This window comes from Elgaria multicarinata, chromosome 17 (assembly GCF_023053635.1).
Source record: "Elgaria multicarinata webbii isolate HBS135686 ecotype San Diego chromosome 17, rElgMul1.1.pri, whole genome shotgun sequence".
NCBI lineage: Eukaryota > Metazoa > Chordata > Lepidosauria > Squamata > Anguidae > Elgaria > Elgaria multicarinata.
Genome location: NC_086187.1, coordinates 4,016,816 through 4,040,776, shown reverse-complemented (window position 1 = coordinate 4,040,776; position 23,961 = coordinate 4,016,816). Strand labels below are relative to the sequence as shown.

The window sequence follows — 23,961 nt, the reverse complement described above, 5'->3', positions numbered from 1 at the left end:
GCATTCACAGCATGTGGAATCCCACCCCACCCCCACCCCCCATGGCACAAGGGCAGCATGAACCCCCCCTTTTGTTTTCTATGCCTGCTTTCCCTGTGTCTCAGTGTGTCAGGGATTCCTGGGCTCATTGATCCATCCCACAGTCTCACGTGCTTTGGGGGCTGCATAGGAGGGTGTGTGTGTATGAGAAACACCAAAGGGTCACTGCTGGAATCATCCACGTTACACATATTCACGGAGTGATGGATCTGAACTCAGAAACAACGCCCACGCCCCCTTCCCTGGGTCTTCTTGTTTGAGAGAGGCCCGGACGCCTACAGATGTGTCATGTGCTGGACTGGCGCCAGAGAAGCCGGCAAGATTGAGCCCGTTCACACAAGCAGGGCAAAGCACATCCTTTGGATCATATCCCCACATGGGTGCTTGACTATCATTCGAATTTTAAAGGGCTCTTTCCCATCTTGGATGTCTCAGGATCCATATTCAAACATTCCCCACCCCCATATTTATTAGTACAAAAAAGAACAAGAATATTCTTAGCTTCACTTGTGACAGGACCCAACTGTGAATAAAGCAGTGGTAGTAGTAGAAGTAGTGATGATGGCGATGATAATGATGCATTTCCACTGTTCAAAGAGCTTCCCAACCATTACGTGAGTAATCCTTCCAACAGTCCTGCAAGGCAGGCCAGTATCATTATCCCCATATTGCAGATTTGCAGGGGAGGCTGACATTGGAAGAGGCTTCCTGAAGGCCGCAAGGAGTTTGCGACTGAGGGGATCGTGGGGCGCAGGGTGGCAGTGGGGAGTATGACTTCCTGGCACAAACCCTTTGTCTTGCTTGCCACCATGGCCAACCACATGCCCCTGGGGAGGCCACAGAGAGGGCATGGAGGTGTTGCCTCCAGCAACTGGGGCTCAGAGGCAGACTGTCCCCGGACCTAGTGATTTCATGAGCCATCTTGGCAAATAGCTGTTGATAGACCTTCTCCTTCCATGAATGTGTCTAATCACCTGTTAAATTAGTGGGTGTCGCCATAGCAGAGTACATAGAATAATAGAATAGCAGAGTTGGAAGGGGCCTACAAGGCCATTGAGTCCAACCCCCTGCTCAATGCAGGAATCCACCCTAAAGCATCCCTGACAGATGCTTGTCCAGCTGCCTCTTGAAGGCCTCTAGTGTGGGAGAGGCCTTTCCCAACAGCTGTCCCAGTGAGAGCCAAATTCCCCTTTTCCAGCCCCAACTTACTGGGAGAGTTTTCCAGGAAAGCCCATAATATTTCCCCAGGCTGGAAAGGTTGCATAGAATCATAGACTAGTAGAATTGGAAGGGGCCTATAAGGCCATGGAGTCCAACCCCCTGCTCAATGCAGGAATCCACCTTCAAGCATCCCTGAGAGATGGTTGTCTCCTTGTCAGATGGGAACAGCTCACTTAAATCAACCCAAATTGCTCCTATTCATCTGTAAGTCCCACCTTGCACCAAAGAGAAAGCGGTTCACCCCTCTCCATTCATGGCACAATAGCAGCAATCCTGCCCCATAAATGGAGGCCCCAGATGGCCCAGCCACAAGTCCTGCCCTGCCACGACAGGGCCAACCCACAGTCACCTGTCCCGGGCAGTGGCTGGTGGCTACTAGCAGCCTCTGCCATGGCAGCCAGGACTGGAGCAGCAGGTCACTTTGAGGAGGGGCTGGCCGGCGTGGCCGTGGCCTTGGCAGGGAGGGCAAGGCGGAGAGGCAGGGCCTTGGCAGGCGATGTGGGGAGGCGTGGGGAGCTCCCTTGAGGAGCAGAAGCTGGACATGGGGGTGCTGCCTCTGCCTCATGGGGAGAAATGGGGAGCGGGTGGCGGGGGGGCACACGGGCCGGGACCCCGTTTGGTGCTGTTGTCTGGGGATTCCTGGGGATCTCTTGTCTTGTCTTGCCTTTGCAGCTGAGCTCCCACTCCCCAGCCGGGGGCGCATGTGGGGTCCCCCATTGTGGAATTCAAGGTTTCCCAGCATGCACCATTCCAGCCCTGCCACTCCATTTGTCCCCTGCAGGACCGTTTGTCCACCCCAACCCCCTCCTCACCCCATGGTTCCCCCACCCCCTTCGTTTCTCCTTCTTCCCAAAGTCCTTGGAACCCCGTCCTTATCTTGGATTAAATCTTTCAGTTTCTCTTCCAGAGCCAAGCCCTTTGCCAGAGTCTTTTAAAAAGAAAGACGTGGTTGAGATTCTGTCACACAAAAAGGCCTATAACACATGTAAGTATCTCCCCGCGTGCCAGCCGAGTACACAGCCGACCCCGGGGTCGAGAGGCAGGCGCCCGGGACCTGGAAAGGTAAAGACGGCAGAGAGCCCCCCCCGAACGCCTGGCGCCCCCTTACAGCACGGCCGGGCGCCTTTGGCTTTCAGGGCTCCTGCCTGGGCCCCGGTTGTATGGGGAGAGGGGGCGGGGTATTTTTAGGAGTGTGACGGAAGGGGTGAGGCAGTGGTGAGGCACTCCTTGCGCTGTTGCAAGGCCTGGCGGTGGCTCCTTGTGGAGGACGCCGGGGTGCCCCCGTCCACCTGGGCCGTTTCCACTTGTGCCGGTGCCCGGCCTGAAATCCCAGCCCTGCGTGCAGGATGCTCCCCCTCCTCCTGTCCCCCCCACCCGCCCGCCTGCCCGCCTGTCCTCTGCTGACCCCTCTCTCCGTCTCCGCCCAGCCATCCTGATTGCTCATCTCAAGCTGTCACACCTTGAGCTGCGCCGGACTCTCATGACCATGGAGAGCGGCCGCCTGGAGGCCTCTCACATCAAGCAGCTCCTCCTGTACGCGCCGGACGCTGAGGAGGTGCAGCATTACCACAGCTACCAGGGAAACCCCAGCAAGCTGAGCGAGCCCGATCAGTTCGTCCTGCAGGTGAGGCACGCGGGAGCCACGCTTGGGGGGTGGAGGCACGTGGGAGCAGGCCTGGTCCCGGTCCCACATCTGGCATGGACGCGGGGCAGGCTGGCAGGGCCCCGCGGGACCCCTCAAGCTTGGCCTGTCGCTGGTCCTTGCTGTGTGTGTGTCTTTGCCGGTTTTCATCCTTGTCCTCAGCACAAAGCAGGGCTAAAGCCGCCGCCACCGCCTGAGCTTCCCTGCAGGGAAAAGTCAGCCCTTGGGCTCCTGGGATGAAGAGCTCTGGGTTGAGATTTGGGGGCCGCTGCGCCCCACGTCTGTTGGGTCCGGGTGGGCCGCACGGCCTGTGGTCAGCGCTCTTTCTCTTCCAGATGCTTTTGCTTCCCGAGTACAAAACCCGGCTGCGCAGCCTTCACTTCAAGACCACCCTGCAGGAGAAGACGGAGGAGATTGCCGCCAGCTATGAGTGCATCTACAAGGCCTCCCTGGAACTGAAGAACAGCAAGAAACTGGCAAAAATCTTAGAGGTCAGAAGAGTCGTCCTTATTCCCAGCAGTAGCCACAAGGGGGCAGCACTTGTGGCCTCTAATTTGATTTCTCGCGTTTAAAAGATGCTGTGTTTTAATTATGCACACTTTGAAGTGCACTGCCCCCCCTCCCCCAAATATGCATTATCCTGCATTAGGCAATGGGGAGAAATGCACAATTTGGAAAAATACGCAAAGAAACGCGCACTTTCCCCTTTCGAACAAACGAAAAAACAGGTTGATGACAAAACCACGAGCGAAGCAGTAATGAGCTTTGAGGTGATTTGGGGAGTTTTTAGGTGAACTGCACCTAAAACTTGCACTTCTGGAGTGCTTCCTGCCTGGGCTGTGAAATAGCCGTACTTTGCTCACTCATTTTTTCCGGGACATCTACGTGATGTTATTACCCAGTTGTGATCCTGCCATGTTTTTTCAGTGTTTCTTTTGCCTCTTTTGGGAACTCAGAGAACGCTTTTTTCTTTTCTTTTTTCTGTTTGGTAGGAGTGGGGTGGAAGTACAATCCCAGCACTGATGCGCAGCAGCATTCTTTGACGTTTGCAATCCCGAGGCCGTCACTTTCCAGTTGAGTTTTGTGGAGGTGATGCTAAGGGAAGCAGGGGCCCTTCTGCTGGCTTATAAGCATGTTGGGTTTTTTTGAAGTTCTCCTTTAAAAAACAAAACAGTGCTTTGAAAACGGAGAAAGCATTTGGGCTTGCTGGAGGATCAACAGCCAGCTGCAACTCAGTGCTCACTTACAAGGGCGTGAGGCCCTGGGACTCATTAGACTGGGCTAGAAGGAGAAGGAGGGTCAGCTAGGAAGGCAGCCACGGAGAGAGCGCCACCGTCTGACAGGAACGGAGAGATCTGTCCCTGCCCTTGGGGGGCAGGGAAAATGGCAAATCCAGAACCTCGCCATGTTGGATAATTTCTCCAATATTCCCTTCAGACAAGGGGCTGAAGGACGTGGTGACGTCTCAGCTCCAGGGGTGTCTGGATGCAGCAGATTATCTAGATCAGTGGTCTTAATGATTTTGCAAGCAGGAGCCAATTTTGCTCGAGGTATCACCGCAGAGGACACCTTGGGGGCCTTTCCCAAGCCATGGGGGCCTCTCCAGCCCCCGCTCCCGGGTCAGTGGTGATGCTCAAAACTGGAGTCGGTTGGAGGCCCTTTTAGGCCTCTCCTCCTCACCCCACCCCACCCACCTCCGTGGCCTCCTCCGAGCAAGGCCTCGTGAGTCAGGCATTGCCAAGGCTGGGCTACCTGGCCCCTCAGGCCGGTCAACTCAGAGCCCTTTTTGCATTCAGGCTTTTATTTCCTTAGATCAGGTTACACAGACTTGCATTCCAAAGACTTGTGAAATAGCTAGTGGTGCTTAAGCTCCCCAGGACAAACAACTGGCTTCTTCAGAGCCTCTCAGCTCAATTCTTGGAAGGCAACCTTGAGCTAAAATTCACAGCAAAGGATCGGCATACATAAACTTTGATACCAAATTATCTCAAACAAGATTTCAGAAAGTGACCAAGAGCGTCATCAGATGAGCGTTTTATTGCACACTCGTCGCTGGCCACTCACGTTCTTTTGCGCATCCTTTTGACGCCACTGTCCGCCCCCCGCGTGTCTCCTGCCCCTTCTGGCCTTTTTCCCCGTGATAAATAGACCCCGGTAAATCCGACTTATTTTTTTAAAGTGAAACTTACCACCATTTCCTGCTGCGTGCAGGGAAAGCAGCGCCATCAAAACACCACTGAATGGATCCCATGGTCGTTGCTGCTTCCTCTTTCTTTCCCTGTGTAAAGGAATCATCACTATTGTGGGAGAGGAGCAGGAGGCCATAGCGATGGGTAGGGAAATGCAGTTCCACCCCCGCCCCCGTCTAATGATGCTCCAAGAGGGGATTGAGGGGATTGGGACCCTCAGTGGCCCCGAAGCCTTGAAGTGAGGAGCACTGATCTCGGTCCATTTCAGTCTGGCTTCAGGCCTGGTTGTGGGGACAAAGACTGCTTTGGTCGCCTTGTGAACGACCTACTCTGGGAACTGGATGGGGGGAGTGGGCCCCTGTTGGTTCTGCTGGACCTCTTGATGACTGTTGAGACCATGGTATCCTTCTGGGGTGTCTCTCTGAGATGGGGTTGGGAGGCACGGTTAGACAGTGGCTCCTCCAGTCCTTCTTGGAGGGGCGATTGCAGAAGGTGGTACTGGGGGGGAATCCTGTTCGACACTGTGGCTGTTGGCCTGGGTGCCCCTCAGGCTTCCATCGTATCCCCCATGCTGTTTAACATATACATGAAACTGCTGGCAGAAAGTTTACTTAGGACTGCAGCTTCAGTGTACCCTGACCATGCTGCTAACAGGATCTGCTCGGATTAAGGTTTTCCCCACCTTTGCAACATGCAGAAGAAACTGGGATACCGGAGGGGTGGGGGGAGACGCTGCTTGGAAGGCAATTTGGTATGGAAAGACAGCTGGCAGGGAAAGGGTTAAGCACCCCCCTCCCCAGGTGCTTCTCTCCTCAAAGCCCCCCCTCCAAAAGCAGCCTTAGGGTGGGGTGGGCGTCCTGCCATGCCTGTCCGGCGTCGCTTGCCCCATGGGAAGGAAGTAGGACGTGACAAGGAGGAATTCCAAGCGCTCCTCCGTCCCATTAATGAGGCCATCAATAACACCTGGTGAACGGCACAGAGTCCTTTGCTGGCTACCAATTAACTTGGAGTGATGAGTGAAGCGTGGCCTCCTGGATGCGGCCCCAGGCAACTCCTGGCTCCGTTCACTCCTTGGAACAGGGGCTCATCTTTGACCCAAGCGCAGGGGAGGGGTGGGGGGATCTCTCTGGGGACTGATCGGCGGGCGCTTCAAACTGCCAGTGCCCGTGAAGCGCCTGCTCATGCCATGGCCCTGCGAAGAAGCTGCCTTCTGCTCACTCCAGCTCGGAACGGTCCGGTCTGTCCTGGCAGCTTGGCAGCAGCTCCCTGTCCAGGGATGCAGGCTGCTGTGCTCCTTGGAGGGCTGCGGCTCCCTACGGCCCTTTGAGTGGAGTGGTGGGGGCCTCCTGGAGATACCACTGTGCCTCCCCCCCCCCCCCCCCCCCGTGAGCCACCAGGCCCTCCGAGCTCCGGCCTCTTCTCCTGCCGCTTGGGGAGCCGTGGAACCAAACCTTCCTCTTCGCTTGGGCCACTCTCCTCCCCTGTGATTCTGGGCCTGCTGTACAGTTGCACCATTCAAGGGCTAATTGCCATACCTGAGGTTAGGTGAATTCCCCCCCACACCCCTGATCACATTGGCTGGCCTCCCCCTACCTCCACGTGCAGCCAGTGTCCTGCTAGGCCTCCCCACCCGTTTTGGGGCAGGGCCCTCCCTGCAAGGGATCCGCTTGAGTCTTGTGGCCTGGATTGAATGCGTTGATGTGGAAGGACAGGAGGCTGGACCAGGGCCCCCCTGCATTCAGCCGGAGTTGGTTACCCTGGATTTGCCCTCTGGCTTCCTCTATAGAAGATGTAGGCTGGAGCGTGTCTCCCCGGCTGGGCTCTTGGGCATTCGACGGCTGCAAGAGACGAAGCGTTACCCGCACGGTAAAGCAACGAGGGAGGCGTCTGTACCCGCCCGACCTCTGCCTGTCCCATGGACCCTTAAAGAGTCCCGTGCGGCAGCAGCAGGGCCGGCTCAGCCCCACTTCCTTTGCTTGCCACCCCGGCTCAGCCCCGGTCAATAGGGCCACTTGGGCACAGGCGAGAAAAGAGAAGGAGCCAGTTGGCTTCACTCACGAGGGCTTCTCTTCGCAGTTTGTGCTGGCCATGGGGAACTACCTGAACCACGGGCAACCAAAGGCCAACAGAACGACTGGCTTCAAAATCAACTTCCTCACTGAGGTAAGCCAGAGCCCTCCTGGGGGACGTGAGCGCTTCGGAGGTTTAGGAGGAAGGGCGGGCTTTGGGACCAGCCTGCTGCATAATCCTGAGCCAAGGAAAGCTCAGCCTCCGGGGGCTGCACAGAAGACCACTTGATTTCACGTATTCATTTGCAGCAGCAGCCTTCCCCGACCTGTTGCCCTCCAGTTGCGTTGGACTGCAGCTCCCAGAATTCCCATCCAGCATAGCTAATTCCCCGGCAACATGGCCGTAGTGGCTGGGAATTATGGGAGTTGCAGTTACATCTGGAGGGCACCAGGCTGGGACAGGCTGGTTTACGGTATCGGCTGCCGTGTAGCACCGTTCTCAGGGCGGCTCACAAGTCACTGTGACCCCTGCCCACCCCTCTTCCCCTGGCTTCGGAGGTCGCCTAAGCTCCCGCATGCGCACACATGCCTTCAAGCTGCAGTCTGTTGTCTGAGCCGGGGATGTGGCTGCAAGTGCCAAACCCCCTCGGGACTGGATCCGCTGTGACCTGGGGCTGAGCAACCCAAGCCAGGCAGGGGCCTCGTGGCGATCTGGCTCCTGCTGACGGCTTCCGCTTTGCGTTGTCCTAGCTGAACACGACCAAGACAGTAGATGGGAAGTCAACCTTCCTGCACATTCTTGCCAAATCGCTGAGCCAACATTTCCCAGAACTCCTGGGCTTTGCCAAGGACCTACCCACGGTGCCACATGCTGCCAAAGGTAAGCCACAGACAGGACCGGCCCTCAAGAGGCAGGGTGACCCCCCACCCCCATGTCTGAGGTGGTGGAGCAGTGAATGGCATCCACTCCCATTCTATAACCCAGAGGGCACCCAGTGGGAGGGCAGAGGGCAAGGCTCTCTGCCCACGCAGAGCAAGCCAGAGGGCGGGCACTCTGAAGAGCAGTGTTGGCCGGAAGAAGAGAGCTGGCCAGGCCCCAACTCCTGGCTTTGAGGGAGTCCTTCCTCGGAGCCAGGCATTATGGGGGAGGAGTCTTAAGCAATCTCTGGAGAGCAAGCCAGGTGGGGGTGGTAGTGGGGGTAAGGGCCATGCAGGTGGGGGGTGGGCCATGCAGCAGTGCAGGGCGGGTGACATGGCAATCCATTTATGGCCTCCCACCTCAGGTGGCCACTAAAAATGGAGCAAAACAATGGTTGAAAAGCTCTTGTGGGCCTCCCCAGTCTAGGGGTAAATCAGAGGCTGTTCATTACTTCGTCCTGTTCAGTTTAAAGTCACAGGAACCCAGAAAGCCTTGATGGGGTGTTCCCTGTTTGGAGAGGACAGGTTGGTCCTGCAGTTGTGGCTTGTTGCAAAAAAAAAAGTGTGTGTGCGTGTGGGGGAAGGGCCACAAACCATGCCTGAAAAAATATGGGAAGCTTATTCAACACACACTGAAATGAGAAGATCCAACACGGACATCGTGAGGAGCGAACATGGGACGGCATTTCCAGGCATTGACAGTTCACCATTTGAAGCAACTTCCTTTCCCACCAACCCTCCATCTGCTCCCACTTCCTCTAAGCCTTCAGAAACTTTCCTGCGTGATGTTGATGTCTTTGCTGCCCCTGGCAGAGGGCAACTCTGTCAGCTCGTCAGGCCCCCGCACCCTCTACTCGGGGCAGAGCGCGCGGTCAAGGGCGGGAGGGCAAATGCTACTTTGCAGCCGGAGCCTTGGGCTGCCTTCTAGTGTGATGAAACGCGGACCTGTCGCTGCAGGACCTTTGCAGGTGAGCCGCGTGAGCCCTGGAGCCGCCTGGGCTTCTTGCTTCCCCAAGGAAGGAGCGCCCCCGCTTGCTTTCCTTCCTGCCCAGCTGATCAGCCATGAGCTGGGCAGCAGCAAGGAACACGATGGGGTGTCTGTGTGTGTGGAAAGGCTTTATTTATCTGGATCACTGGCGGGGTGTGTGGGAAGGTGAACACTTCTCCCTCCCTCCCAACTATCCATATCTAACCAAATAGCTGCTGGCCCTAATAGCGGTAGGAAAACAGGAGCGGCTTTAACTCCACCCCACTCCCTAGCAGCCCTAAGTGGAGGTTGTGTGAATGGGCGCATGTGTGTGTGTGTCCCAGTGCCCACCTCCACCAGCCCTGGCCATGCTCTCTGGAGGGTTTCTCAGGAGCCAAGGTGCCCCACCCCACTCCAAAAAGGGGTGCCCACTGCTGTTGGAACACCCAGGGCCAGCCCAAGACATAGAATCACAGAATAGTAGAGTTGGAAGGGGCCTATAAGGCCATCGAGTCCTAGTGCAGGAATCCACCCTAAAGCTTACCTATAGAATCACAGAATAGTAGTGGAAGCAAAGGAGAAGATGGCGCCCCCGGCCATTCTATGTCCAGATGCTGACTGGGCTGGCGCTTGTATCGTGCTTCATTGCTGGTGACTGGAGAGTGTCCTCCATCATACTGGAGGCGGAAGGCTGCTTTACGGGTGACATACACAGAGTTGGGGGCTCAGGGGGAAGAGCTGGGGAGGGGGCGCTGCCGTCGCCACCATTCCCCGGCCCCTGCTGCCTGGGGCAGTTGCCTCTCTCTGCCTGCGGCAGGGCCGGCCCTGCTGACACTTTCTCTTCCTCAGTGAATCAGAGAACATTAACAGCTGACCTCAATGACCTTCATACCACCATCACCGAGATTGCGATTGCCTGCCAGAATATGGTGCCTTCCCCCGAGGACAGATTTGCAACTGTGATGGACGTATCCTTTGGCTGAAAGGGCTGATGGATCGTGCCCGCTGCTTTCGCCCTGCGAAGGATGAGAAGACAGACCCCAGCTGGGCTGGGTTCTCAGTGGGGCAGGAGCTCTGCTGCTCCTCCCACCCTGTCTCTGCCATGGGAGGAGGGCTGGAGGGGAATTGAGCATGCCCTGGGACTCCTGTGGGCACGCCAAGCCTGGCCACAGACAGGTGGGGAGGGGTGACCCACGGAGCCATGGGGGACTCCCTTCCGCTTCTGGCGCATGGCTAGCCCTCCTATCACAGGGGCGACTGTGTGCGTCCTGGTGGGCAGAGGGCTCTGGGCTTGGGCTTCTCTATGTTATAAACAAGATGAAGAAAGAAAAGCTGCTTTCTTTCTTTTTGCACGTTGCTTGGACGTCATGGCAACCCGTGATGAGCTAATTAAGGCACGATGGGTTATTGTGTCATCTGGTGGGAGTTTTTTACACCCACAATGGCTTTTATGGCCAAAATAGCCCACTCTGATCATCTACGGCCTGCAGAGTGGGCTATTTAGCCCAACATGGGTTAACGTGTGTGTGGTGGTCACCATGGGCTGTTTGGGCGGGCTGGAGAGCTGTGCAGCAAGAGCGTTCAAAACAGCTGGCTGCTCTGCTCTTCGCTGGCTTCCTGCTGGGAACACATTAAAGCACCCGAGCCAGCGGCGTAGAGGAGGCCGGCTAGGAGGCCCGGTGCCGATCCCGTTGCTTGGGGTCTGTTTCTAGCTGCAGGGCCAGTGGGGCTCCGTCGTGGAGCCCCCTGTGCTTTGCAGGCAGGAGGTCCCAGTTCCAGCCCCGGCAGCATCTCCAGGTAGGGCTGGAAAAACTTTCTCCTGAAACCCTGGAGAGCCATTGCTGCTGCCGGTCAGTGTCAACAACACTGGGCTTAGATGGACCAATGCTGTTGCTGTGTAGTGCTGGATCAAGACAAGCGCTCGCTCTGCTCCCGCGTCGTCAGTGGCATTGTTTCTCCTTAGCCCTCCTCCTCCTCCTCCTCCTCAGGCCTTCCTGGAAAGTGCTCATCCCACCATAGAGTCTCTGAGTGACCTTCAGCACAAAGCCATGGAGGAGTTTGGCAAAGTCTTGTCTTTCTTTGGGGAAGACTCCAAAGTCACAACCTCCGAAGCGTTCTTTGGCATTTTCGCCGAGTTTATGAGCAAGTTTGAGGTGAGCTCCAGGAGCTTTATTCCAAGGGTTCTCCGGTGGGGTCTGGCTGCAGTGGCGAGGGTGCCGTCCTTCCACGCCACCTGTGTTGCACAACCACAGACTCGGGGCCGATCCAATAACCACTCCGGTGCAGCAAGTGCGCCAGTGAGTTTGGGCTAATGCACAGCACCACCCCTCCCAGGGTCAGGGCTTCCCCTCTGCTTGTGGCAAATAAGTCCTCAGAGTCACTGGTCACAAGCATAAGCCACGACTCTGCCTGGAAACTTGGTGGTGAGGCAACTGGCGCATCCCTGCCCTTCTTGGGCAAGAAATGAGTGTAGGTTAGGGGCCTCCTGCCTTTTAGGGTGCGGGAGCACATCTATTAAAGCAGTGTGATGGGGCCACAAAATGGCTGCCCTGGGGGGTGGGGCAGGGAGAGTCACAAAAGGTTGGGAGTGGACCCCTTCCCCCTCCCCAGCTGTGTGTCTGTATATTCTCTCTCTCTCTCTCACACACACACACACACACACACCAAGACCCCATTCAGTTGACACGCTAAACCATGCTGCTTAACCACAAAATAGTTAATGGAATCCTTAACCATGGTTTACAGTGTCGTCTGACCCATGTTTTCCCTAACCATCTTGCCCGTTAACCACATAGTGGTTAGGCTCAGGTGGCATGGGTTGTCATGGTAACAGAAGGAGAGGAATAGAAGGGTGTGGCAGTTGGGAGGGGTTGGAAGGAGGAGGGGAGAGAGAAGGAAAAAAGAGGAAGAAAAAGGAAAGGAGGAAGGTTTGGGAGAGATTTTGGGAAGACAAGATAGAGAAGGCAGCGCTGGACAGAATGGCTGTAAGGAGCAGGGAATTGGGCAGCCTGCTACAGTGAACCTTGCACCCCAAGATTCAGGAGTGGCATAAGAAGTTTAAGAGCCTTGTGTGGCGCAGAGTGGTAAGCGGCAGTTACTGCAGCCGAAACTCTCCCCACGGCCTGAGTTCGATCCCAGCGGAAGCTGGTTCTCAGGCAGCCAGCTTGGGTCGACTCAGCCTTCCATCCTCCCGAGGTTGGTAAAATGAGTACCCAGCTAGCTGGGGGAAAGGTAACCACGACTGGGGAAGGCAATGGCAAACCACCCCGTTACAAAGTCTGCCAAGAAAACGTCAGCGAAAGCAGGCGTCCCTTTAGGAGTCAGCAATGACTCAAGTGCTTGCACGAGAGGTTCCTTTCCTTTCCCATAAGAAGTTTACCCGGTTGTTTAGGAGTTGAGATAACTCAGGGACTCACAGTGTGTTAATGGTTATGTTGTTATTCTTAAGTTTTGGAAAAAGAGGGGCTTCTGTGTTTGACTAAGCTAAGTCATGGTGCCTCACCCAGATTCCTTACTTACAGGTCAGAGAGACAGAGAGAGAGACTATTTCCTGGCTATGCTAATGAACTGAGCCATCTCCCTCGTCTTGCTCAGTGGGAGAGAGCAGCTGCAGTGCTGAAAAATGGCCGGGGAGGGGGAGGCAGGCTCACCCCCCCCCCGCAAGGGACCCTTTCCCCAAGGACAAGGGGTTCCTGCCCCTTCCCACCCCCAGCGGTTTTTCAGCAGTGCAGAAGGACTGGTTTGGGGTAAGGGCTGTGCAGCCTGATGCGCAATGGGGTGACTGCCCCCGTTTATTCCTCGCAGGCTCCCGTCCCTTTAACAGCTGCAGAGAAGCAGCCGGGGGGGCACGGGTCCCCCCTGAACGCCCCCCATCCCCCGGTGTCTGAGCAGGGGTCCCGTGCAGCCCCTGCCTGCCCGCCTGCCTCTCACTCCGCCTCTCACTCTGCCTCCCTCCCTGCAGCGCGCCTTCAGCGACGTCCAGGCCGGCGAGCCCCAGCGCAGCCCCCGCGTGACCCCGCCTCTGGCCTGGTGACCGGGCGGCGCCTCCCTCGCGGGGCGCAGCGGCTCCTGGTCCCGGCGGGCTGTCGACACCCGAGCGCGGCCCCTCCGCGGCGGGAGGAAGGGAAAGGACGCTGCTCGTGGCGGTGCTGGAGAAAACGCCTCTGCAAGCGGCTGCCTGCGGGGAGGACGGCCCCTGGCTCGGCCAAGCCTCCCGCGGACCGCCCGAGGGCCGGGGCGCTTCTCGCCCGCGCTCGGGACGGGCGTTCTGGGGCCAGCGGAGCCTCGGGCGGCGACTGGAGACCCAAGAGAGGCGCGCAGGACGGCGCTGCCCCCTCCCCGGGCCTAAGGGCTGTGCTGAGGGTTTCGCTTGGCTTTTCAGCGAGGCGCAGCGGAGCCCGAGCGCGGCGTTGGGCGTCATGCGCCCCGCTCGTTGGTGCACATTGGCGGGGGGCGGAGGCAGGTTTGTGCCCCACATGCCACACCTTGGTGCGCTTCTGCCCGGCCTCCGCCTCGCCTAGCAGGCCCCGGAGGAGGGCTCCGCTGCTCTGCTCTTACACCGGCTGTCCTGGCCCCGAGGAGGGCGAGCCGTATCGCTGCAAACACGTCCAGCTTGCCTTCCGAGAACTTTCTGCCCCAACCGGTTCTGCTGGGGGGAATTAAATCAAAACGAACAGCCGGGCGGGCAGGAGGGGCCGCACCCCGTTCCCCGAGGAATGAAGGTCACGGCGAAACGGGAGGGGCTCGCGCTTGCATCATCTCCTCTCCAGGAAGGAGTGGAAAAAGCAAGCCCCCCCCCCCCGGAATACTCTTTGGACTCACCTGCGCCTGTCCTTCCAGCAGCTGTCGTTTCTATGGGGCAGGAAACAGGCGATTCGTTCCCCACCCCCACAATAGGAAATGCTCACCTCATTACTGACTCTTTATACAGGTTTGGTAGGTTTTTATCATCCTTCAAAAACTTGCCAAATCTCTAACCACAGAGATGTCCCCAGGGCAACGAAAGGAAGATGTCTGTTTCCCTGGAGGGAGGCGAGGGAGGCTGTGCCACCCGCTTCTTCCAATCTCTGGTCTCCCGCCTTGGTCAAATGTCTAGGGTGACCCTATGGAAAGGAGGACCGGGCTCCTGTATCTTTCACAGTTGCAGAGAAAAGGAAATTTCAGCAGGTGTCCTTTGGGCAACCTGGTGAAACTCCCTCTAGCTGCAGGTGCCCTGCCCTCTTTAGCTAGAGCGACCAGATACAAAAGAGGGCAGGGCTTCTGCAGTGTTATCCATTGTGATGAAGAGGGAATTTCACTAGGTGCTGCATGCATGTAAATGACACCTGCTGAAACTCCCTTTTCTATGCAACTGTGAAGATACAGGAGCCCGGTCCTCCTTTCCATAGGGTCACCCTAAATGTCTGGGTGTGAAAAAGTGATTTGTCCGCGCCTCCTGGTAGTTCATATCAAGATGTGCTGCTCATTGCTCCGTGAAAGACCCAGTGCTGCCTTACTGCGAGTCAGACTTGTGCACCATTTAGTCAGCATTGCCGTTGGCTCTCAAGAAACCTTCCCCTGCCACTTACTGCAGACGCTCTTAGTTGGAAACCAAACCTGGGGGCTCGTTTTGGTTCTACCCCTGTGGCCTGCAGCCCCTTGCTCCCGGGAAGAAGGAACTTGCTCCATCCGGCCATTTCTCTCCATACAAGACCAGATAGAGCGGAAGCCACAGGCTCACTGCCGAGTGCATTAACCAAGCTAGACCTTGGTGGGCTCTGACCCCGGGCCCTGGCTCTTGGGGCGGGCTTTCTTTTTCTCTTTCTAAAAGCCCATCAGCCTCCGCCTCCACCGCTGCCAAGGGCTTCTTCTTACACCGCTTCAAGTGCCAGGCTGCTCCTTTCCTCGGATGAACGCAGGCTGTGATTTGCCTCTATGCATAACACCACGGCCCCTCTTCACGCCAGGGAAGAGTTTTCAAAGAGCTGCACGTAACAGCTGTCCTGGTTTTGCTTGCTGTTGTGACCTTGCAAGGCAGCAAGGCCAACCTCGCCTCTTTCCTTGTGAGGTTTTTCAAAGACTGAAGAGCTCTCACTGAGGTCTTTGGGTGCTTCCAGACACAGAGGGCACCAGGGCTACCAGTCAAACGGCCTTGCGCTGCTCTTCTACCTTTTCCTCCTTAACGTTTTTCCCCTAGTAAGAAAACAGATGGGCAAAGTGGTGGGAAAATATGGGAGGGTGACAAACGGAAGATGTCATCATCTGGACCCCCAGTAAAATTCCATGAATGAGGCAGGGTGTGATTGCACAATAAAAATCTTGTCTGGAAGCACCCTATGTATATATGCCCAAATGTGTGTCTCTGTCCAAATCTATGTGTTCCCCACAATAAAGCAAGAACCTCCTTGCAGCAAAGTCTGTCGTGTGCAAAATGACACTGTGGCTTAATTCCTGATCCCAAGGCCAAGCATCTATAGTGAGGTGGTGATTCATTTGTGGGATGTATTATTTTTAAGAAAGAAATGGTCATGATTGAAATGTAGACTGAGTATACGTTCAGGGCTGTGCATGAATGAAGGAAAACACAGGATGTGGCATTGTGCAAAACAGTTTCTTCATGCCCTCAACATTTTAAAAGGCTGGGTTCTGATCCAAATGGTTGCAAATATTTTCTTGAAATTGTGAGGATGAGGCCTGGTGAATTCTTATAGGCTAGATGGTTAGGCAAGAGTTGGGGCTACAGAGCCCTTTATGGGTCCGTCCCAGTATTAGCAGATCTTGAATAAATTGAGCCCCCACCCCAAGATTCAGAATAAATTACATAAAATTAAGAGGAAAGTGTGCAAGCCTGTATCGATGGCAGCCCTGTAAATCAGGCTGCAATTTCCAGCAATCCATTTGACAGCTGAGGAAGTAATCTGGGGGTGTTCCCCTTTGGCCACCAGGTGAGTTTACCACCCCAGAGACTCCCAGGTCCCAATCCTAACTCGCTGCACTTTAGCTCACAGTCACAAAGCTGCTGGATGTGAGAGGACATGAACTAGAAAATGTGCTGGAGAGAATTGATAAATCTCTGATAAATTGATAAAGCTCATTTCGTTTATGAGGCATCGCTGTGATGGTATTTTCCCAAAACACAATTGCTGCTCTGCGGGCACCCAGAACAATGAATACAGCACAGTATCAACCGGGTTTACAATGCAATTGAGAGCCACATTCAAATGCATAGTGTTGTAATTGAAGGAGGAGGCGTTTGAGCAGTTAGGTGCTTTAGATAAGTGTGAGAAATTGCCACAAACCACGGTTATAGTCCTGCAGTTGTGGGGGGCTTTTTGAGTTGTTTTGTTTTGAGTCCACTAACAGCATGTGCACCTTTAGTGCTGTGCATGAATGGAGGTTTAAAAACAAAGAGTGGTCATTCACTGGTGCACAGTGAGAAATAGATGCAAACAACGACATGGATTTCCTACCTGCAAATCCCATGAAAATCAGTGTGAGGAAAGAGCGGGGAACAAAAGGAATAAACTGTAGGTCCTACCGTGGGGGAGGGGTTGGGGGGGATGTTGCAAAACAGGAACCACAGCTTTAAAGCCATCCCCACCAGAAGTAGTTATAATACCGCTAGATTGGAACACATATGTAATCGTAGCACACGGAAACTGCAAGCACCAGGAAAAAAGGTCAGAAAGAAATTTCGAGAGAAAACAGAATATTGAGGGAGGAATAGCAAAGGGACAATGCAACGGGGTGTGGGTTGTTTGCCCCAGGTGTTCCACTACCATGCTAGTGCACGTTGGCCCCAGGTCTGTTGCTCATCGTTATTCCTTAGCAACATAGGTGTGTAGAACGGGTGTGCCGAGTGTGCCCAGGCACACCCTAATGCTTCAAACAATAAGTGCCAAACTGAGGGGGCCATTGAGCAGGGATCCACAGGGGGATCCAGATGCAGCGGGAACGGCCCTCTGGCTGCTCTGCTGCCCTCCCCCCCCCCCACAGCACACCCTTGCTCCCAGAAGCCGGAGCAAAAAGAAATTGCTTTGCTTGGGAGCCGCATTTCAAAGAGGCCAGGAGGAGGGGCCCCGAAGGCTAATATCGCCTCATAAGCCCCTCCTCCGGCCAGTGTCACCACAAAGCCCCACCGTTGCTGGGGCTTGAGGAGCGTCTCTTCATTCTCTGCCCCCCCCCCTGCAATGACCCTCCTGTGGTCAGGCAAGCTGAACGCTGAGTTGGGCATCAGTGTCTACAGTGTTTAATAAATACATGATTAAAAAAGTCCTTTATGATTGAGAATTCAATAAATGTTCACCTTTAAAACAAATAAAAATAAATTCCCTGGGCGCACCCCCTAATGAAATGTGCTGCGCAAGCCTATGTTGGCATGAATCCCCCCATATCTTCTTGAGAGCAGAGAGTTCCTTACTGATAATGCAAAGCCTTTTGGTAAAGGTTGCCATGATGTACAGGCCGGCCTTGTGGGGGGTGATCATTAACTGTTCATTGTAAAAGACACACAAAAGGGCCTTCTTTCTCCATGGAAAGCAGAGACGCTTCAGTATTAACCTCTGCTTGCTCCCCCCTGCCCCCACCTCCTGCCTTTGAACTCTGCCAAGGGATTTCGGGGATGATGCAGGCAACTCACCTGCATCCAGGAAGGTCAGGCACTCAGCAGCAGTATTGTCACTTTGGGGCAAATTCCATTTAAATTTCATGGCTATTTTAGAGCTGTGTGCAAACGGCCTCTCAAAATTCTCCACCCTATTTGTGGGCAGAGAAATGGGGCGGGGTGGTGGTGAGTGGGGAGGCAATGTCACCATTCTTTCCCAGGGGAAGGAAGCCTTCTCAGCTGGTTTCTCGGAGGTGGCCCTCGCCATTTGCAGCATTTATAGCACAGCTTCTTTTTCTCTCAGGGTTTTGTTTTTGTGCAGCAACTGTGTTGGCAGGCTGGCCCCCTTCACCAGGCCCCGTACCTTGTGCCACCCAAAAGTATTGTACATGGGGGTGGGGGAGGAGACCGATCACAAAAATGGCGCAGAAAATTTTGGCAGTGGCCAAGAGTGCTGTGTGGGTGTTTTTCTGTTATACATCTCTCCATTGCTTTGCACTTCCTGACCCTAAATGGCCCTATGGGGAAAATTAGCTCACGGTGTCTTCCTCCGGGAGGCTTTAACTGAAGTGCAGGAAGCCAAGGAGGCTACAGGTTGCCAGAGAGCTGTGTGGGCAATGAAAGACACACTCCTGGGCCACTTCATAAGTATGGTTAGTACATGAACACAGAACACAACCCATGAGAATTTCTCTGAAATTTTCGTCTCCTTTGAATTTCTTTTCGAAAGCAATTTCTTTTCTCTCAAATTGAATGAGAAAGGTTGGAAAAAAACATGGAAGAATTTTTCGGTGCAGCCCTAGTTGTATTTAGCTGTTGTTGCCCTAAACTGCTGTGAATTAAATAAAGCCAATAGCGTAGGTCAGCACCCAAGGGTGGCCCTCCCCATCTTCTGGGAGAGACTCCAGCTGGCCAGTAAGAGAGGGCTTTTTTGCTTGAGGAAGGCAGGACCCCGTCAGCCTCTTGCACTGAGAGTTATAACCCCCCCCACACACACACACCCCAGAGAAGAAGGGGAAGAGCAGAGGAAGAGTGACCGTTGCACACTGGCTCATGTGAGTGCTTGAGATCATTTTGGGCAGAAAGCCCAGGCCTGGGAGAAGCATCACATTGTGTTTGCGAATGGAAGGGTAAGCGGGGTGATGCTACTGAGGCCTTCCACTTGCTGGCCCTGCTGACTGACAAAGAATGCTGTTCCAGTGGCAGCAGACCTTGCTTAGAAGCCTTGTCAAGAAGATGAGGGTGTTTTTTACTGGTGGGTAGACTTTGGACATTCCCTTTTCAAACACATAAGCACTGCAGGGAGGGAAATGGTGGATCAGTCTAAGTTTACACTGAAGGTGCAACTGTTGCAGCAGCAGGTGCATGAAAGGTATTAAGAACCATAGAATACTAGCGTTGGAAGGCCATTTAGTCCAATGCAGGAATCCACCCTCAAGCATCCCTGACAGAGGGTTCTCCAGCTGCCTCTTGAAGGCCTCTGATGTGGGGGAGCCCACAACCTCCCTAGGTAACTGATTCCATTGTCGTACTGCTGTAACAGCCAGGATTTCCCCCCTCATGTCCATCTGGAATCTGGCTTCCTGTAACCAGAGGTCATTATTTCTTTTAGGGTTCTGGGGACATGGGAATGGGAGAGGCAGCTGCAACACATTCAAAAGCCATGGGGGGGGGGGGGGGAGAAAGGGCCAGAGATTTATTTTTTCAGCAGAACCAAGAAGGCCTTTGCTTGTTCTCTAAAGAATGTATTTGGAACCACCCTAGTATGTGGAAAGGAGATGCAAACTTTTGCTTCACTATATAAATCACCCAGAGGGAAGCTGGGGCAAAACAGCTCCCCAAATGTGTGCCTGCAGAGCCCCTTTAATGGACTTTATTTCTGGGGGTGCCTGTGGGATACCCACTCCTCTGTAATATGTACAGCAGCAGGAGGAGGACGTGGCCCTACTCCCTTCTCCACTTGCTGGTGGCGTCGCCAGTGGCTGCACTGGGCTTGGCTCTTGCTCCTCGATGCTAAGTGATGGGGTGCCTGGGGCCGCGCAGGTGTCCACTGCCCCAAACGTGTAGTCACAAGGGAGCCCTGCTGCCTGCAGTGTGTTCGCAAGGAAGCAGCTATTGAATGACGGACCTCTCAAAACAGCCCCACAAGGGAAAACAATCAGTTCTACGAAGCTGCTTCTCTGCGGCAAAATGTTCAGCTGGGACCAACCGAATCTTCCTGTTGAGGCCTGAAAAACAAGCCCACCTTCCAAGAGGCTGACAGTCTAGGGGGAATGTTTGGGGCGTGCTCACTAGAATCCACTTGATACTCATGAGCAGAATGGAACCCACTGCTCTCTGTGGGACAGTGTTTCCGCGGGGAGCCATGGAGGCCATCCTCCCACCCGGGAGCAAACTGCCCAAGGCCAAGTCTCAGCAGCCCCTCAGGGGCCGGCTCCCCTAGGACCCGCCCACGTCTCTGGCAGGCACGGACCAGCACACACTCTCCCAACGTGCCCCCCACTGCACTTCAGCCAAAATGCAGGGCAGGGGCCCCTGCAGATTTGTTCAGAGGCATCAAAATGTCCCCTTTATTAGTGTCAACTACAACATCTCAATATCATGAGCAAACTTGGGGCACAACCGAACTCTCCCTCCAGCTGGATATTAACAAAACAGAGGCGCCCTAAGAGCTTCAGCCTCACGGCCGCTCACAAATTGCATAAATAAATGAATAGGAGCAAGAAACAGTTGTTCAGCATGCACTGGGTTCCTTCAGACTCCAATTCCTATCAGCCCCAGTCAGCCTATCCAATAGTCAGGGGCGGTGGGGTTGTAGCCCAAGAGCTGGAGGGCCAAAGGTGCCCCACCCCGGCCCAATCGAGGCAGGTCTCGAATAGCATGAATGCAGCCACCTTACCCTGCCTAATAATAGGGGCTGGGGGGCTGGGAAGAGGGGGGGCGGGTAGAAAAGGGCCGCTGGACCCCTTTGACTTGCCTACCATTTGTCAATGCAAAATCACCCCCCCCTTCCTTACTCCCAGGGGAAAGGCACAGCGCATCTGGGGGAGTGTGCTTGTGTATAATGGGGGAGGGTCTCGCCACAGGGAGACAACCACCGTGCAAGACAGGGGGTGGGGCGGCGGGGGCGCAAAAGCAAAAGCAGGCGGGCTGAGGCCTTTCTGAACGACGGCGGGGGGGGGGGGTCAGGGGACGCGTGGCGCCGGCCATCTCCCTCCCCGGGTCTCCCACTTGGCTCCAGGCATTGCACCAGGGGAGGCTGGCAGCACCTGCCACGGAGCAACGCACGTGCAGGCCTCACGGACGCAGCCACTCGCCAATGCCGTCTCAAGGATGGGTTCATGCACCAGCCATAAAGTTTAGCAGCAGCAGGACGGCCTGCCCTGATGAACTCCACCTAAAACCGTCGAAGCCCCGAATGCTTTGTTAGCAGGAGCCAAGGCTGGTGGGGCGCGGGGCGCCCGACTCCGCAGGGGCCTTTCCGCCCGCTTGCTTCCCGCTAAGCGGGGAGGGGGCCCAATCCCAGGCTGGGACGGAAAGGGGTCCGGCAGGCCCCACGTCCACCCTCCTCTCCCCTCCTTTCCGTCCGAAAGAGTCTGGCCAGGTGATCCGAGCGGCTGCTTAAAGTTCTCCCGGGGGGGGGGGGGCTCGTTGTGGCTGCTGTTTAATCCCCCCCCTCTCTCCCTCTCGCCTCCAGCAATCGCTCCTGGCAGGTGGGGTGGGGGGGATGATACACTTTGGAGTTTGACCCCCCGATCCCAGATAAGGGAGGCGCGCAGTTCCACTCCGGAGCGGCGTCGGGAGCCGCCGACCCAGTACCGGGAGCCAACGGAGTGCCTGGGAATTGGCCCGCTCTCGCACGCCCTGCGAAGACGTCGAGCGGCCCCGCCGGCAAACGCCCGCTGCCCGCGTTTAAGCTGCCCGGCGCGGGCTGGCAGCGCTGAGCGCAGCGGCGCAGGAGCGGACCCGCAGGCAGGAGCGTGGCGGTGAGTCTCCTTGCTGCTCCCTGGACGGCTGCGGTGGGGCTGCGGGGGGCTCACGAGATGCAACCAGAGCGGGCAGAGGCGCGGGGCCGGCTTGGCGAGCCTGGCCCGGGGCCGGCTTGGCGAGCCTGGCCCGGGGCCGGCCGCCGCCGCCGCCTCTACGGCCTCCTTCCACCGCCAGCAGGGCTGTTCTCGGCAAAGAACCGCCTCCGCCCCGGCGCACCCGCTTGGCCCAACCAGCAAAGGGCTTGTGCCAAAGGAACGCCGAGGCGCGAGGCTATGATGAGAAGCCACCGAGCCCCGACCCACCTCTCCACGTGCCCAAGGCCCGGGAAGGAGGCCTGCTGATGGAGCGGAGGAAGCCGAGCGGGGGCGAAGTCGCAGCAGCCCCCGGCCCCGAGCCTTGCGGCCCTCCCCACCCAGCTGCAGATGGGACCCTCCAGGCCGGGCGGCTTTCTTGGACAAGCCCCCAAGGTGGATGCTTGGCTCGCCGAGGCAACGGGAACGGACCGGCATCCGCCCTGGTTTGGGCCAGGACGCCTGGCCGGCACGGGGAGCAGCAGCAGTTCCTTGTGCCGGAGGCCGTGGCCAGGATGGCTGCTCGGTTTGGGGGCACGTGGCCCTTGAGAAGAGGCTGGCCCTTGCCTTGCTCGGTCGCGGGGCGGTTCCCATCGCCCGCTGGCCGGAACTCTTAGGATGAGTTCTGGCCACTTTTTCTAAGGGGCCGAGGGGCGAGGTGAGCGCACGTTAAAGGCACCTCAGAAGAGTCCCATACTGGTATAGCAGCTGTCTCTGTTTGCAGGTGCTATAAACTACACTTGGTCTGGAACGGGGCCTCAGTGTGGACAGAGAGAGGGTATCTGAATCCCCCCCCCCACAATTATCTGCTATTCCCCCCATCAGGAAGACTGCCAATGGCACCTTTTCTCACTGGACAAATAGCAGCCATAAGGCAGGAGGAGAGGAGAATCCGGGGATGAAGAATTAAAGCCCCTCTCCCCTTACACGATGGTCCCAATCCAGATGCCCTAACTGCTTTTTAGTAAACAAAAAGCAAGCAGCCAAGGGCCAATCACATGCTTAACCTCACATCTAGTTTGGCCTTTAGCGGTATTCCACCCTCTGCACTGACTCTAAGGGCTTTTCTAAACATTTATCATGTGCTCATCATTCCCTACTCACAGTTGTTTATGGGTTGTTTAGATGATGTTGTGACTCTCCTGTTTTTCTTCTGTGGAAAAAGCTCTTCAGACGATTTTTTTTTAGAGCAGGGGAAATGCCACATTTAATTGTAAAAGTGAAAGAAACTACTTTATTCACTTGTGTATTTGCACTATTCTGCTAAACCACAGTGCCACCTAGAGGTTATGTAGCAGGAAAGAAAACACACTGTGTGTTTAAATCTCAATTCTGTGACAAAACCGAAAGTAGATACAGCTGATTAACAGGCTCACGTAGAAAACCTCTAAGTAGGAGTAAAGTTTTATCACTTTATCACATCAATCAACTTTATTGGCTCCCTCTCCCCACACACACACTTCTCACCACCTTGGGATGTTCTCAGGTGGTGAGGTCCCTTCATTACCATATTTGTGATTTGGCCACCCAGTGAACTATGGTTAATTGATCCACACAATACTTCTTTTCTTATTGTGAACTGGTTGTAGGTGTGCATTTAATTTGTACCTAATACTCCTGCCTTCTTTGCTAACCTGTGATATTACCATCTTCCTTGGGAATTAGATCTCTTTGCTTTGTTAGTATGTGGTACATTTTGAAATTTTGGATTTCTTCTGATTATGTCAGTCTGCATTGGCACAGATAGTGCTTTACAGCATGCCATGCCACTCCTCCATTGTCAAACCTTAGATAACTGTAAGCTCCTTGGGGGCAAGGACCTGCTATTTATTTTTCTTTGCTTGATGGTAGTGCAGATGAGTGAGACGCTGACTGATAAAAAGAAGTCAACACTTCAAACACCTTAACGGGAAGGTGTGCTTTCTGGGTTTCAGGAAAATCTCTACTTGGAAACATTTATTTTATGTAAATATAATAGCAAGATTGGCAATACAACAGCAAGACCACATAGGTATGCATGCATGCTATTTTACAACAAACTCCTTAAGAACCTGTTTGTTGCCCTGCTGGATTTGGCCAAAGGATCAGGCCTTTGGTAACTGCAGCTACCCTATCTTGGTTGGGGGCCACCCTCAGCTATTGTAGCTAGCAGCCTCGCTCACCTCAACGAATTGGTCCTTGTCCATGAAACATAATTCCAGTGAATCTCTTTTCCTCCGGCAAACGCAATATTATTTATTTATTTGTAACATTTATATACTGCTGAACATAATAGAGTTTCTCAGCGGCTATCCTGGAAGCAATGATGTCAGAGAGTACCTTTGGGCCCCTCCT

General features: G+C 55.1%; 1 protein-coding gene across 1 annotated transcript in view; it reads left to right on the top strand.

Moving 5' to 3' along the window:
- GRID2IP (Grid2 interacting protein) overlaps positions 1-22,244 on the top strand; it is a 93,699-nt gene extending 71,455 nt beyond the window's left edge. The window contains exons 16-25 of the mRNA XM_063143419.1: positions 2,168-2,245; positions 2,688-2,884; positions 3,238-3,393; positions 7,168-7,254; positions 7,851-7,980; positions 9,835-9,953; positions 10,974-11,138; positions 12,947-13,014; positions 13,109-13,416; positions 21,484-22,244. Coding sequence (XP_062999489.1) covers positions 2,168-2,245; positions 2,688-2,884; positions 3,238-3,393; positions 7,168-7,254; positions 7,851-7,980; positions 9,835-9,953; positions 10,974-11,138; positions 12,947-13,014; positions 13,109-13,416; positions 21,484-22,244 — 2,069 coding nt within the window. The remainder of the gene's footprint in view (positions 1-2,167; positions 2,246-2,687; positions 2,885-3,237; positions 3,394-7,167; positions 7,255-7,850; positions 7,981-9,834; positions 9,954-10,973; positions 11,139-12,946; positions 13,015-13,108; positions 13,417-21,483) is intronic.
- Positions 22,245-23,961: the final 1,717 nt, after the last annotated feature.